The sequence below is a fragment of the Boleophthalmus pectinirostris genome, unplaced genomic scaffold (genome assembly GCF_026225935.1).
Source record: "Boleophthalmus pectinirostris isolate CB_2022bp ecotype Guang Dong unplaced genomic scaffold, ASM2622593v1 HiC_scaffold_20, whole genome shotgun sequence".
Classification (NCBI taxonomy): domain Eukaryota; kingdom Metazoa; phylum Chordata; class Actinopteri; order Gobiiformes; family Gobiidae; genus Boleophthalmus; species Boleophthalmus pectinirostris.
The window spans coordinates 17,630,123-17,646,763 of NW_026571153.1; the positions used below are offsets into that span (position 1 = coordinate 17,630,123).

A 16,641-nucleotide genomic window follows, 5' to 3' on the forward strand; every position below is an offset into this window, starting at 1 on the left:
ACTACGTCAGAATATCGGGCTTACATTCCTGTCCTGAAAATACTCTAAGATACTAAAATCCAAAAAGAAGATGACCGTCAAACAGTTTCAAAATGAACACAATCTGCTCTCATCATCTAGCTTTGGTAGCACTCAAATCTAAAACCCCTGCCACTTTCTAACCCTACTAGTGCTGCTAATGCTGCTAAAGTACCTTGTTGTCTAGATTAAATATTAGATAAACAGATATATATTTAAGCGTTGGTGAGGGAAAAACTCAGATATTGGTTTGTGAAAATGAACGGTGAGGTAAGAAACATGATTTATTATTTATTATGTTTAGTTGCAATGTAGACTTCGTTTGGTCTTGCCCTGGTTTGGTCCAGATTGAGCCCCAGTTTTGCAATGATGTGTGAAGAAAGGACCCTAAAATAAAACTTACAAAAGATTAAAGATAGACTTACATATGCATTGCACCAATATTTGAACTTTTTAGCAGATTAACCTTCAATCTTCAGCACAGGTAGCCTTAAAAAGCACACACAAGGCCTTATATTAACACTTTACTATGAGATGTTTCCAGAAAACTTGACTACACAGCTCTCTTAAAAGGTTTGTGGTTTTAAAAAAGTGTTTGAAAGGAATTTGTAGTAAAGTCAAATAATTTGGGGAAAATAATCAAAATTGTCCCAAAATATCAACCTAAAAACATCAGCAGGGCTTGTCGGCCATTGGTTGCTCTGGATTCTGAACAATTGGTTTCAGCACTGGCCATGGAAAAAAAAAAAAAAACATCAGTCGATCGCAATTCTAAAATGCAAATATTTCTGTGATTGAATGAGTCATAACATTAACTATACCATATATTTTACTTCATTACAAGAACAGTGGTCAAGTCTCCTCAAATGTTCGTATACTTCTTTGTGTGCGAGAGCGTTTGTGAGGCAGAGAGCAGCTCACAGCGGGATTCACAAATCAAGTGCCCAGGAAAATTTATACTGAGTGATGCACAAGAGCTTTTCATCCTGAACTGATTGAATTATAATGTGTTATTAATATTAATGTCAGACAACTGGAACACTGCAGGTTTCACCACTAGAGGAAACCATAGAGTCCACATGTACAGGAAGGAGGGCTGAGGGGGGAGAAACTAATACTTTTACTCATGAGTATTTACTGCATTAAACCAATATTTAGAGGTGTGACAGTCAGGGATGTCAAAAGTGTCAAAAATCACATACTAATTGAAACTAGATACTCATTTGAGCAGGTTTTGATACTAAAAAAAAGGTCACAGAAATTAACTTCCCTGAACACCTTTAGAATGATCTTGAGCTGAATTAGAACAAATATAAGACCACATAGACTAATGTTTTTTCCTAGGGAGTGCGAGTCAATAGAGTTGTCAAATAAAACTAAACAAAAAAAAAAAAAAAAAACACTAACTGATAGTGAAATTATAATAAAGACTATATATGCAATAATCAACACGGAGTTAATGAGTATCAGAACTGCTAAAACAAGACCATATTAAATAAATGTATCTTATTTTGAAATTAAAACTACTATTCTATTATCTTTAACATTGTGTTTTTAAATCATGATTGTGGTATCAAAATTGGGATCGAGTTTCCATAGTATTTAGTAGTATAGTCACGACAACAGTAAAGTTTATCTTAGACTTTACAGATCCACAAGGGAAATTATTTGGACACAGTAGCTCACACATCTTAAGCTAATATAAAAACAAAAAGCAAAAATATAATTGGTAATAACACATTCAAAATAAGTGTCGAAAGTACCAAGGGACTGGTGTCAAATAAGAGATTGGTGTGAAAGCTATCTAATCTATACAGTGTTAAATATCTATAGAGACAAGACGATGACAATACGCGATATATAACAGCATGAGAGAGAATTCATTGGGTAGTGAGTGGGAGTTAGAAGTGTGTGTGGTCCATGCTATAGACACAGACTCCACAATAGCAGAATAATACCTCAAACAGAGTCCAATTACTGCCCAATAACGCCTTTGAATCAAATGAAAAGCTTCTAATTGGAGCTCAAATTAGTCTGAACATGTGAGCACCTTCTCTATACTGCAGGACTCGTAGTGATTTTCCAAAATGCCATCTCCCAGAATAGAAAACAGCAGCAGCCGAGTGGTCACCGTCTGTGTCTGTATACAGAGGAATGTATATCTACAAGGGAGTCATTTAGGATCAGAAATATTGTGATAAAAACCTGACAAAACAATACAATTTCTTCTAGCTTTACAGAATGTAATTTTCAGTACATAATAATGATCATGTGGTCGTATATTATTTTGATAAAGCTGTCCTATTTAGTGTTGATATTTGTTCAAATGAGTATCAGTAACAATAACCGAAATATTGTGATATCGTATCGTCAAAGTCAAAATCAAATTACAAGTCTCTTCGGTTAAATTAAGAGCTCTAGCGCAGCAATAGCAAAAAAAAGACAAAGGGAACTACATAGACCATGATCCTTTGCTCCATTTTTGTGTAGACTACATGAAGAAATAACAGTTGTAAGCAATTTTAAATCTTAGTTCTTTGGATTATTTCTTGTCATGGCATTTGAGAGGAAAAAGTAGCATATTAACAGTTTTGTTTAGTTATCGTACTGAGATATACATTGTGAAAATATTGTCCTGAGAGATTTGGAAATTGGTACATCTCTAACCGTGAGCCTCCCCGCCAAATCGTGAGCTTTTCCACTCGACAAATGTCTTGCTTAAGGACACAGCAGTAGTAAGCATTGAACAAAGCTCCTGTTCTCGTTAAGGTTGTCAAAAATATCTAAAATCAGATACTAATCGATACTAAAACTAATATCGAAACTAGATAAATATTTAAATATATACTGATACTAAAAAGTCACATTCACAGGACAGAAATGAACCTTTCCTCAGTAGCTTTAGAATAATCTTGAGCTGTATCAGAACAAGTCTAAGGCCACGTAGACTAGTATACGCCCAGGGACCACTGTGGAACCTACCTGGACGACTGAGGGATTACACAGATTTAAGATCAGATGGTAATATAAAACAAGGTTGATGTTGAAAATGACATTCTAAAGAGGGTTTTTATTATCATCATCGTATCAGAATTAGTATTAAGTATAGAAATAGAGTTTGATTTTTTTTTTTTATCTTGACAAAACTAGTACAAACTGATGGCAACATATTATAGTATGACTAAAAAATAGGGAGCAAAGATCAGCTCTTGGGTTGTCGCCACCTCACATAACCTGCCTGTGTCTGGAGAAATACCAACATACACAAGTCCCAGTCCCCCATGTGTCTCTATACAGCACTCAAGAAGCCCCACATTAAAAATACATGTCCCAATGCAGAGTGAGAGGAACAGAGCACGACATATATTAACAAGACCAAACTAGGAGCAAAGTTCAGCTGTACTGTTGCTAAGGGACCGGACTGGACACCTGCGGGGACTAAGAGCTCATATCTGAAGAGGAGACATCGCTGTAAATAAGGACAGCCTCAAAGCAAAGTGAAATCATCATAAGAGATATGCGACAGAAGACTGAGGAAGAGGAGGCAGAGGAGAGAGGAAGAGGGGAGGGGGAGAGAGAGGGAGGGGGGGATGCTGCAGTGACATAAGAGCATGAGAGGAAGTGAGCCCCCTGGTGATTGTGAGGGGACACTGCAGACCTGGGGAGTAAGCAGGAGTGTTTGGCTGCTGGAGGAAAGCAGAAGACTTCATAATGGGGCTATACAATGGAGAGAGAAGAGGAGAGAGATAAAAAGCAGGAAGAGGGAAAGAAAGGGGAAGTAGCGGACAAAAAGTACACATGCATTTAAACTAAATTACACAAATTTGACTCTTCTGAGCTTTAAACCATGTTTGGGGGAAAAAAAAATAAAAAAAAAATCATGGAGTTGTGTTTTGTTTCATTCACACATGTTTGAGTAATCCTTTTTTATTAGTCTGTTTGCATCTCCTAAAATCAAAATGCTCTGTTGCACCTTGTGATGTCATGAAGCGGTAATTTTCTAGTTAAATGCTACTTTTTACCTTTTTAGTAGAGATTGGAAATTCCAGTGCATGTGTGGATGAAACAAAAAAACAATTCCGTTTCAATAATGTTTTAGTATTGATTCGTATTTGGGTATCCTTTTTTAAAACGCCAATTGACAGATTAACCAAATGCAGATTACATCTTCCTCTATGGACACAAAAATATATCTGTCCATGAGCCAGATATGAAGCCATCTTACTTTTTTTGCTAATACTGCGATCTTATTTTTCTGTTTTGGTCACACTTTGGCTCGTGTGATAATTCTGCATCAGTTCTTTTATGTAGCTGACAAGTTTTGAGCGGCGCACATCTGGTGAGGTGTGTGTTTCAGTAACACTGCTGTCCCTGTCTGACAGCTTCACAGCGATAAACCCAAGCCCTATTGGAATAACCGATCTGAACAATGCTACGAATAATAGACCTGAAACTGCAATTCACAATGATAATATTCAGCATCCTCATCACTCTGGAGAGTATCTAGTTCAACCTATCAAATCTAACAAACATATATATAACATCAATCTGCCAAGGGACTACAGATGGATATTAGCACCAGCACTATAACCTGGTACAATGCATCTCTCCTATTACGGGTATGTATTAAGGTTAAGGTTATATCTGTATGTATATTGTGCACTGTCCCTGTCTCATTAAATAAACTAAACTGAACTAATATATAGGCAATAAGGTGGTAACTAGGGCTGAAAAAAACTCTGATACTAACCAATACTTTTTAAAATTTCAGCATTCAGAATATATTTAATGTGGTCTTAATCTAGACGTGAAGTAGGTAAAATTAGACATACAAGTGAAGAAACTAGAACTGTAGTATAAAAATGAAAGATTAAACACAGGCAATCAATCAGTGACATTTTTACTCCAAAAATTGTATTCAGTAGATGCACTAAAAACAAGAATTGCCTGTGCCATCATAATTTAGCAAAATCTACTGAAAATCTTCTTTGTAGTGTTGTCACAATTCTGAAATTTCAACCTTGATTTTGATACTAAGGAATAGACTCAATACCAATTCCAATAAAATGATGATATGATAATAACAAACATTAAATCATAGTACTTTTTTATTTTATCATGTAGCTTTATATCTGTGTAATCCCCTCAATGGTCCAGGTAGGTTCCAGAGTGGTCCATGTATGTGAGTCTATATGATGTTGACACGGTTACAACCCACAGGTCTACAGTTACCTCCTCATCACATTGAGACCACTTGATTAATTGAAGTAAACTTGTTAATTGCTGCCTGGCCCCTCACTGTGCCTATGGTTAAATTGTGTAAACAAAAACATGTCCTTGGATCGTGATGATGAAGGTCTGAATAACAGTTACACATATGCTCCGGCTCAGTGGGTAAGCAGTTAGTTAAATAAACATAACAACAACTCAGAGGACCCTTATTTAGTATATAAACTTAAGTAAATGAGATGAAGAGTCATAGCATTCAGTATGTCATAGGGTTTAAGTGGTACCATTAACAAAATATAAGCTTACTCAAAATCAAAACTCAAGTCAAGATAAGTTAAATGATTACAACTATGAATGGGTGATTTATCGGTCCAGTCTCGGTCAATATCAATACAGATTTGTCAATATCGGTATCAGCCAATATGACTATTTGATCTTTTTTTTTTTTCCCGCCCCCATTTTGTATTAGTTTACCATCAATGTCATTTTTATGGTACGTCACTGCTCCATTACCACTAAAGGACATCACAGTACTACTCCTCTGAGACATGAAGTCGGGCTTTAAACACCGCTGTGAGTGAAACTTTTCAACAAGAACAAGAGCTCCCTGTGATCTGGAAGAACTAAATACATCATACACACCTACATGGACACCAGTAAGAAACTTTCAATGTTCACAAAAAAGTATTTCTAGAAATCACTGGAGAACAGTAACGGCTACAGTTGCAGTGGTAATAACAGTAGTAGTAGTAGCTGTTGTAGTAGTAGTCCCAGAAGTTGTATTAAAAGTTGCAGTAGTAGTAGTAGTAGTAGTAATAGTAGTAGCAGCAGTAGCAACAGTAGTAACAGTAATAGTAGCAGCAGCAGTAGGAGTAGTAGGAGTAGTAGAAGTAAAATAGTGGCATTCATAGTAGTAGTAGCTGCTGTAGTAACAATAGTAGGGCTGGGTATCATTAATAAGTTGCCGATACGATACATAGGCCACGATACAATACGTTTTTCGATACAGCGCACTCTCGATTCAGTACGATTTGATATGATATATTTAAAATCTAGTCGATACGGTTCAGTAAAAAACAACTACATCATGGCTGTGATACCAAAAATCCACTAAGTTTGTGCAGAGTTAAAATGAAAAACACCCATTTTACTCAAAACAGTGAAAATGTCAACACAACTGTAGCTCTTACACAGAATACTTCAGTAAAATATACCTAAAAATATTCTTGGCAATATATTGATACAGCAGCCTACAATATCAGTACTGCATCATCAAATTAAATGATATTTCAATATTTTTGCACACTCCTAAACAGTACTACTAGTAGCAGTAATAGTAGCAGCAGTAACAGCATAAGTACATGTACAACAACTAACAGTAGTAGTAGCAGTAGTAGCAGTAGTAGTAGTAGTAGTAGTAGTAGTAGTTGTTGTACATATGGTTTTGGACCAGTGAAGACATTTAAAGTATTGACATTAGGAATAAGTACTCGTAGCTATAGCAGGGGTTACTTGGGTTTACCACAGCTTTCACAGAGAATAATAATATTTTTTTGCATTTGAAATTCAACAAAGCCAAGCCAATGTCTGCAATCAACAAACATGGCCCCCAAAATCTGTTCAAATAGTCATTTTTGAAAGAGCGGTTTTCTCACATTGTTGACATCCTATTCAAACCATTTGCAAATAGACTCTTTATTTTGCCAGTTTGTTGCTGACACAGGTTGATAGCAATGCATTAAAATTCCTTCAGAGAGTCCAGTTTTGCGCAAACCAATTACAAATAAAAACTAAACGGTAATGGGGTTTGGCTTAGACTTCATAAAAATATCCGAGGTGAAAGTTCTGCTCGAGTTTTTGGTAAACCTTTTAAGCAAACTCCAACTATGCATCAGTTACATCAGTTCATTATATTTTGCCTCAACTGAAAACAAACAACTTTTCTTGCAAGTTTTCTTGCATATCTCTAATTTTAACACATTTCTGCATATTCCTGGGTGTATACATAACTGAGCTGTCCCACTCAGTTATGTAAACCCCATCTCAATCTGGCCTTTCTGACCTCCAAAATAATCCTAAAAATGTCTAAAAGGAATAGCTATCTTTATTATATATATATATAATAAAGGAAACAAAATTTTACACAGACAAGTGGATCTGGAGCCTTATCCTGTCTCCTGATTTCAGAGGGAGTGAATGACAATCAGAGAGAGACATGCTCTGTTTGCTTACACGTAAACATGGATAAAAACAACATAAAAAGACTGAGAAAAAGCATGGATTTTCTCAACAATCAAAGCACCAAACTATTACTTATCTCAAGTAAAAGAAGTTATATGTTTTGTTCTGAATGCTAAGAGAATTTTGGAGAGGAGATGTCTTCCAAATACGAGAGACACGTGCTACAAACTGGCAGCTGTGGTTGGACTGCCCTAAGTCTTTTACAGAGGATTTTTGATCAGAATGTAGAAGGGACTGCTGGTGAGCCTACAGCTCCATATCCCCAACATCAACTTGCAGCTTTGATCAAATCTTCAGATAGAAAACAAGTTAAAAACCCTCACCTCATTTATCTTAGCCTAACAACGACATTATTACAAGTAGAAACATATCAAGGCCAAAGGGAATACAAAACTCTGTCCTACCAGCTTGGCGAGGTTGACGGCGTCTGCGTGAAGGCGAGCTCTCAGGTGAGGGTCCAGTTGAAAAGCAGGTGCGATCTCCACAACCTTCAAAACAACAACATCCAGTTTACAAAGACGCCAGGAACAAAAATTAAGTCCAGCACAGAATTTAGATAAATGCAAGACGATTAGAAATACACATACATCACATAAACATTTAAGATTTCAGCATGTATTTGGAACATCTGATTTCTTTGCTTGCGTTTTAGATTTTAACACAGTTTGTTGTAGGTTAAGTAATCCTTGTTGGAAATGAAAGATAAAGGTATATTAAAATTATTACAGTTAAAATGATTGTATTTTGATATTGTTATCTGGACTATACAGGAATTAAATCATATGCAAAAAGATCTGTAATAACAATGCCAGGATTCTTGAATTAAAAAAAAAAAAACATGTGTGCATTAGTGTGAATTGAGTGGAAATGACATTAAAACTCAAAATATTTCAATTTTTTTTAAAAGATCATTTCAAAAACTTGTGTCCAATAGTTTAGAGTTCAGAAAATGAAAAGATTCAAAATCATCCAATCAGCCATATCATGAAATACAATGAGAAACTTAAACTTGGCTCCATTCATGCAGATTTTGATCCAAAAAATATAAATAATTTGGATTATCTAAGCACTCACAACAACTCTTACACATTTTACATTTACTAAAAAGTCATGTTTGGAGAACCACTAATCAGACTGGAAAACCACTACATGAGCAAAAAAGAAAAGTAGATAAAAACCCAGAAATGTTGTTGACTCCCCAAATCCCACTTCTATTTGAGCGAACCTCTCCTCTCAGCTCTCACATTCAAACAGATCTTAGATTAGGAACAGAGGCAGATTAAGAAGAGAGAGACCAGCCTCTGACACCAACAGGATTAGAAACTGTAATTTGATTAAAAGGAACCAAGTGATGAAAATACAAGATTGAAAAGTGCTTTGCTGCATAATTAAATATCATGCGTCCTAATCTGGAGTCTATGATTAAACTATTAGCTGCAACAGTCTATGATGATACAGCGGATTTTAAAGGAACAAAGTGGAGACAGTGATAAGGGTAAAATGCTAAAGGGTCACTTGTCTCCATGGAGATGATATCGCTCTGTCTGGAAAGTAATAACATCCCACAGTATGGCATTAGACTCATCTATCCTACTCAATTACAGATGTTTTCATTACTCAAAAATACCATTCATTTTAGTCAAATTACTATTATTTTAACCTAAATTATCACCTTGGTTTGTTTGTATATTGGGGTTTACTGTTGTATGTTAAGAACTTTGGTCAACCATGGTTGTTTTTAAATGTGCTATACAAATAAATTTGACTTGAACGCTCCACAGATCTGACCTGTAACCTGGCCTGGTAAGCCAACTGCTTACCTACATTGAGATGGATAAGTTTTTCCATGGAGACACAATGTCAAGTGGCAAATCCTCTGCAAAAAATGTTGCACGGTGCAGCTTTAATAACTACAGATTTTTTTTTTAGCCTGAATCTAGTTGAGAACCAAGATATACTTTATTGTCCTATATGTTCTGCCCTGTGCATTTAACCTCTTGGAACAACCTCTGTCTGGAGCAGAAAGCTACTGCTATTACAGTGCCTGGACCCTCCCCTCACAGTTCATTGTATAGAGTACCTATCTGGAGGATTCAGTCTATGTCTAAGGTGTTCTTACAATGGTCTTATCAGCTGTATAAAATCATACAGAAAGATTACAATATTATTTTGAGTTTAAAAGGTGCATGGAAACATTATTGCTTTGCCTGGAATGTTCCACTGTATGCCATTAAATTCATCTATCTCTGTGAAGACAAGTAGGTGATGCCAGTAAGGTTTACAGGTCAGATCTGTAGAGAGGCGCTCACAATAATAATGCATGATTTTCCAAGGCATATTGAGCAATAAAAATAGCAGTAATCTAATAAATGGAAGATGGATAGCTTTAATGCCATACTGTGAAACAATCCAAGCAAAGCAATAATATCTCCACTGAGACTCGACGTTGCATAGCGCACCTTTAAAATTGCATTTGGCCTGTTTTCTGCACTGTCATTGTAATATGTGAAAGTGAAGTTTACTAAGGTCCATGGTATCAAATATTGTAACGAGTATCGGGCTTTTTCCAAGATCAAAATATAGTTAAGTGTTTGTATAATCTGAGGTCATTTTAGCAAAGTAAAGCTCTTAAAGTGCATCTAGCTTCAGTTCTTTTGTTTGCAGAAGTAATTTCTTTTTCTCTGATAATTTCTTCCTTCAGAATGGAGTCGCACAGTGCCTTAAATGTCTTTTTGGTGATTTAAGGTAATTTGGTTGACAATTGCTCTGCGTGGCATCCTAGCTCGGGAGTCCATTCACACAGCATTAGCTTTGGTTAATTTCTATGGTTAATCCTCTTACTCCCAGCTGAAGAGGATAGTCATGGCTATCACAGGTCTAACCACCGTCAGCCATAATCCCCTTATTTATTAATGCTGCTAATTGGTCTGTTAGCGAAAATAAAAGGGAGACACACAGGGGAGCGGGGATGGCTCGCAGGTGGAACTCTTGCGGATGACCTTTGCACGTGCCGCTGGGTTCAGCTAATTAGAATATCGCGAGCGCAATGTGTGATCTAAAGAAAAAGATCACACATTCAGAAGAGGCGTCAGTTTTAATTGTGTTTTACCTTTTGGTGTCTGCGCTGGATGGAGCAGTCTCTCTCGTAAAGGTGAATGACATTTCCATATTTGTCCCCTAAAGAAAAAAAATGAAGAAATGTCAAGAACAGAAGTGTGAGGGACAAATATGCAGAGAGATGTCAATGGATAAGAATAAGGTAAGACAGTGAATAGATTTTATATAGGGTGTGCACCAAACAGGCAGGTTTGTGTCACTGAAACTCTGTTCTACTTTGTGGAGCCCAGGATCACAACAATGATTTCAAGTTAAAGTTAGTTATATTAAAACCAGCAAGAAATCAGCAAACTAAGTCAGTAAAAACAGCAGGAGGAAAGCAATACTAAACAATAGGGTTGTCAAAAGTATCAAAAATCAGATACTAATTCATACTAAAACTAGTATCAAAACTAGATACTCATTTGAGCAGGTATTGATACAAAAAAATTCACATTCACAGGTCAGAAATGAACCTTTCCTGAATAGCTTTAGAATGATCTTTGATTTCTTTTTTTAGTATCGAAACAGAGTTTGAAGTTTCAATATCGTGATAACAATACTAAACAAACAAGCCAAGACACTGAGTCTTTGAGCTCTCAGAATTTTCTTCAACTTGTAACAAATAGGAAAACTACAATACAATGTATCCGCTTCTATGGATGAACTAGCAGTTTAGTCTGTAAAGATGTTGCCAATGTCAACACTTTAATTCATACAAAGATCTTCAGAACTTACAGGATAAATAACAGTTGCATAACACAACTGGATCAATTCTGTCATACATTTCTGAGAGAAAATAAAGCTATTGTCAACACTGGTGTCTGATATCGGCAGATACTTAAAGCTAAAGTATTGGAAGTGAAGAAGCTGGATCAGTGCACTCTTATTTTCTTGCCCAAGGACACAAAGGCAGTACAGACAGCATTTACTGCACTTGATAATAATGCTATATTCATAACAAAACCCTTAACGCACATTCCCGCTGTCTCCTGTAGTATTTTATTTCACCTTTCGGACAGCAAAGGTTCAACATTGAATATAATGAGTTGAAATAATGGCCCCTGACTGGCCCATGGCTCTCATTCACACCAGTTCATTTGTCCGTCTCCTACGCCCAGCTGCAGACTCCGCTGACTTAATGAACACAGCTTCCATCACAACAAAAAGGCCAGTCATAGTTTAAGTATCTGAGGGCTCTTACCGAGGATTTGGACTTCAATGTGTCTGGGTTTTTCAATAAACTTCTCGATAAACAGGGCTCCGTTCCCAAAAGCCGCCAGCGCTTCCGAGTAGGCCCGCTGGTAATTCTCCTCGAGCTCCTGGAAAACAACACAAATCCATATGTCTGGGTCACCACCACTGAGACTTGCGACGTGGTTTCAATCTTCACAACGTGCGTCTAATCTCGGAAACAACACGGGCCAATTATGGGCTTGTTTTGCTTAGAATCACAGCAGCACAACTGTGGGCTTTTACGTAGGGACGCTTATTTCAATTAAATGCAAAAACTAATCTGTAACACTTATAATAACTATATCTAATTAACCTTAAAGGGATCACTGTGTAACTTTTCTGGTAGGGGAGTCTGCCACTTGCTTATTGCCATGGAGAGGTTTTTGCATAGAACTTTGTGCAGTGTGCCATTAAAATTTCATATCTTGTGTGAATTCAGTTACAACTTATTATTCATTAGTAAAAATACCTTGAAAACATGCATTTGTATTGTTAGCATGGATGCCTCTACACTACACTACAATAACTTGGTGTTTACGTTTAATGCCATAATGCCATACTCCAGCCAAAGCAATAAAATCTCCATGGAGACAAGCAGATGGCAGACCCTGTTCCAAAAAAGTTACACAGTGCACCTTAATACAGCATGAACAGTTAATTCATAATGAACAAACTTAATAATTCAAGCTTAGTGACCACATAGTTCCCTAACCCAAACTCCCACCCCACCCCTTAAGTAGTACTTAGCCTCTTCCTTTATTAATAGTTAATAAAATATTCCCGGAGGAGCTGGAGGAAGTGTCCGGGGTGAAGGAAGTCTGGGAGTCCCTGCTTAGACTGCTGCCCCTGCGACCTGGCCCCAGATAAATGGAAGAAAAAGGATGTTATGTTATATGTTGTATGTTACCTAAATGCAGCACGCTATATTTTAACACTAGTATTTTGAATATTTTACAATATTTGGCAATTCTCCATTTCCTCCCCTTCTCTCTCTTTGGACAGAGATGTCTACTTGCTCTCTAAGGACGCGACAGGGACAAAATCACTTGGAGGCGGAGTGGAGCAGGTCGAAGGTTACGGCTCGATCTGTGTTTGTCAGACAATGTCCCAGCGTCCACAGAGTCCAGTCAGGAGCCTGTCACCCCACTGCCCTCCTCTCTCTCCCTACCTCTCGCCTCCTCTCGCTTCATCCTCTCTCTCCCCCTCTCTCTGACTACTGTGCCCTGCCCAGTGCCCTCTCCACTGACAGACCAGGCCCAGCTGACAACTACACAGCAAAAGCACCCCTGAGGCAACTGGGAGAAACAAAATTAAGTTCAAGATTCATCCATTTCAATGACCTTGGTGCCAGTGGCTTTATAGTAAGACGTAACACATATGCTGAACCAGTCCATCACAGAGTCGCAGCTGCAGTGGGATCTACAGATTTCATTTTCATGTGCTGAGTCCAGGCTTAGTACTGGCCATAGACTGTATTTATAATTTGGACATGGCTAACCTGCTAGCCATGGGGTTGTGTCCAGCTCCATCGACTCTGTTTACAACTGACTTAACATTAAAAAATTCTGTAACTGCTACAGTGAGCTTCGTCATTTTGGTCTTCAAATTTCACTAATGAAACTACTGCATATCACATCAGGTTTGTGAAGTTGTAGTGCATTGTTTTGTATGATTCTTTTGTATATTATGTCACATGGGCGCATGGTTGAGCTGCCCAATGCTCAACCCACAGAAGGGTTTGAATGGACCCCAGGAACGATCGCAAAATTACTCAACTACGCAAGGATAACATATAAAACCTTTCAAATATCAGGCATTTATTTATAAGAGTAAAGGTACTTGGCTATAACGAGAATGCAACCACTGGAAATGTTTTTAAAATTACTTTCTTTCTACAAATATTGCAGTAGATGTCCAAAGAAGTTGTGTGTTAAACTGAGTAGCAAGCTGGTATACACCAGGCCCTGTCAGATCAGAGCCTTAGTTTTCTGTGGACGAGAGACAGACTTTTCAAAGACTTTGTAGGGTGGCATTTGTTCTGGCTGCACATCACTGGAGTCTGTCAGCTTGGGTCACTGGGGCTTTGAAACATCTTCAGTTTGTGTTTTTGGAAAATGCGTCATGTCAGCACAAAAGGGAGAAGATGGCACCTCTGCACACTCTCACACACACACTCTAGTACACTGATGCACAAAATCTTTTGTAAATAATAATGTTTGTTATGAAATATTAGCTTGACAAATTCAACGAAAATATTAAAAAGTCCTATATTATGCAAAGTTGACTCTTGTGAGATTTAATCAATGTTATATTTTACCTCATCAAAAACATAGCTCGAGTTGTGTGTTGCATTTTAAGGTCAAAATGAGAGCAGCAGTTAGAGAGGTTTTTCAATAGAAAGTGAATTGGAATTGGAGAATTGAAAAATTACGCTCCAATGTTAACTCAATGACCAGGTATGCCAATATTTATGAAAGGTACAGTTTACTATGGCTACAATATTTAACGGTGCATATACCTGAAGAGGCTGGTCCAGGACATAGACAGCACCCACATTATATTATACACAATGATACAGAGTAATTTCTTCACATCTGCTGGAGGTGAATCCCCAGCGAATAGTTGGGAACAGTGCGAAATGTCAACACCTAATTAATTAGACCGTAGAACAATACGGAAAAGGTCATATTTCTGATGTATTGCCGACACATATGTCTCAATGATTGCACAGCTCTGCCACTTTATATAGATCACTGAACAGGGAAAAAGCAGCGGTTTTCAAGGTAAACTTTCATGAATGCACCTGCTGCTTTACTGCTGAATTTCATGTGAAGACCTTGGATAATGAATTGAGAAAGGGAAAGGAAAATTACAATTGTTTTGTAGTTTTTGTCATAATATAGGGACCATGTTCATCAATATTAACCATCCTATAGAACACAAAATTTAATTCTTATAATGCTGTTACCGCCTCAAAAACATGCCCAGAGTTGTGTTGTTTCATTCACATGTTTGAGAAAACCTGGTTTATTAGTCTTTCTGAATCTCCAAAGCTCAAAATGCTCTGTGATATCATGAAGCAGCTTTCAAATTAACAGCTACCTTTTACCTTTGGTTCAGTAGAGATTGCAAATTCTAGGATTAAAATTGTTCAAATTATTCTAAACAAGGTGTATGGATTTTAAAACAAAGTGGAGCACTTCCTGTATTACCACATGACATCACAAGGTGGAACAGAGTGTTTTCTGCTTGAGAGAAGAACTCTGCCTAAACGTATGAATGAAACAAAACAACTCGATGTATGTTTTTGCTGAGAAAACACCACAACATACATCAGAAAATATCAATAATAATATTTTACACTGTAGCCGAAAACCCTTATGTCTTCCTTTAGTTTAGATTTTGGTTTTGTTTTTTGCCAAGACCCAATTTGAAATATTTTCTGTTGTATTTCTTGCAAAACCCTTCAAATCAGATTCATACCGAGAAAGACTGTAGTAGTCTTGTCCACCTCTGCCTTGGACCTGATCTTCCTCTGTCACACTGGAGGCCTGGCATCTGCTTCACGTGTGCGGATAACTCAAGTCTACAGCAGTCACACATGCTGTTGCAGTGGGATAAGTGCCGCCGGGGACCACTCATCTAAACTGTTATGACAACCTGACACTTCATGGAGTCTCTGGGTCACATTCACTTCACATTACACTCTTTTAAAAGGAGATTTCTGATGCGATTTATTTATTTCAACCCCAATCATGTCAAATGCTGTATACTACAATGGCTGTAATTTAACACTATTAAGCTGTCACTGGACTTTGTATCTAGTCCTTGTTTAAATGTTTCACCTGCATATTTTTCATTGTGTTGCATGTGATCATCTTAAAAAGGAGCATTGTGTAATTTCTCTCATGGGGAGCAACCACCTGCTTGTTTCCATGGAGATTTGCCAGGAATTTTTTATAGCATTTAAAAAGGTCCTATATTATGCCATTTTTTGATTTATAGTAATAAAGTTGTTTAGTGTTCAAAAATATACCTAGTTTTGTTTTGTTTCATTCACACAATCCCAGCGTATATAGGTTCTTCTCTGTTCCACCTTGTGATGTCATTTGGTAAAACAGAACATGCTCCACTGTGTTTTTAAACTCCATACACCTTCACTAGAATAATTTTGATGGTTTCAGTCCTGGAATTGCCAATCTCTACTGAACTACAGATAAAAGGAAGTGAATGAAACAAAACAACTGTGGCTATGGCTATGTTTTTGATGAGGTAACAACTATAACATGGCTTAAAGCTCACAAGAGTATTTATATATAGGACCTTTAACGTATCCATCTCGCATTTATTTATTCATGATTGCTAAAATACAGTGGAATTCCTTCTGTGAGCAGGGTCCATAGTAGCCTGATTCATCTGCCGGTTTCATGTTGTGGAAACCGTCTGACCAACAACAGGATTACGCAACGCAACATTAGGATTCGTTCACTCGACGGTAGGCGGGTACTTTATTTAACCAATCGCTGCTATTTGATCGTGACGTATGTAATGCGCCGGAACACTCAGTGGTATCCAAGTAATTGCCGGTACAACAGCACACAAAGCAGAGAGTGAACATGTCTGTCAACGATCATTGTTGTTTCGGCAAGGTGAACTTGCGAATTAAAAGGTGCAATAAAAAATGCGAAGTTTGTATTTGACAAAGGAAGTCCAAAGGAGGACAGTGTATGCAGTCTGCTATCGCAACTCAGGTTAGTTCAGCTCTTAGCTGATTGGCCAGTGTGTGGTTTACAACTTCCAGGGATCTTGCAAACTGTCAAA

The 16,641-nt window shown here is 37.4% G+C and overlaps 1 protein-coding gene across 1 annotated transcript in view; it reads right to left on the minus strand.

Annotated features, from left to right (window-relative positions):
• LOC110159307 (pyruvate carboxylase, mitochondrial) overlaps positions 1-16,641 on the minus strand; it is a 606,539-nt gene that overhangs the window by 572,153 nt on the left and 17,745 nt on the right. The window contains 3 exon segments of the mRNA XM_055156707.1: positions 7,893-7,976; positions 10,598-10,665; positions 11,789-11,906. Coding sequence (XP_055012682.1) covers positions 7,893-7,976; positions 10,598-10,665; positions 11,789-11,906 — 270 coding nt within the window.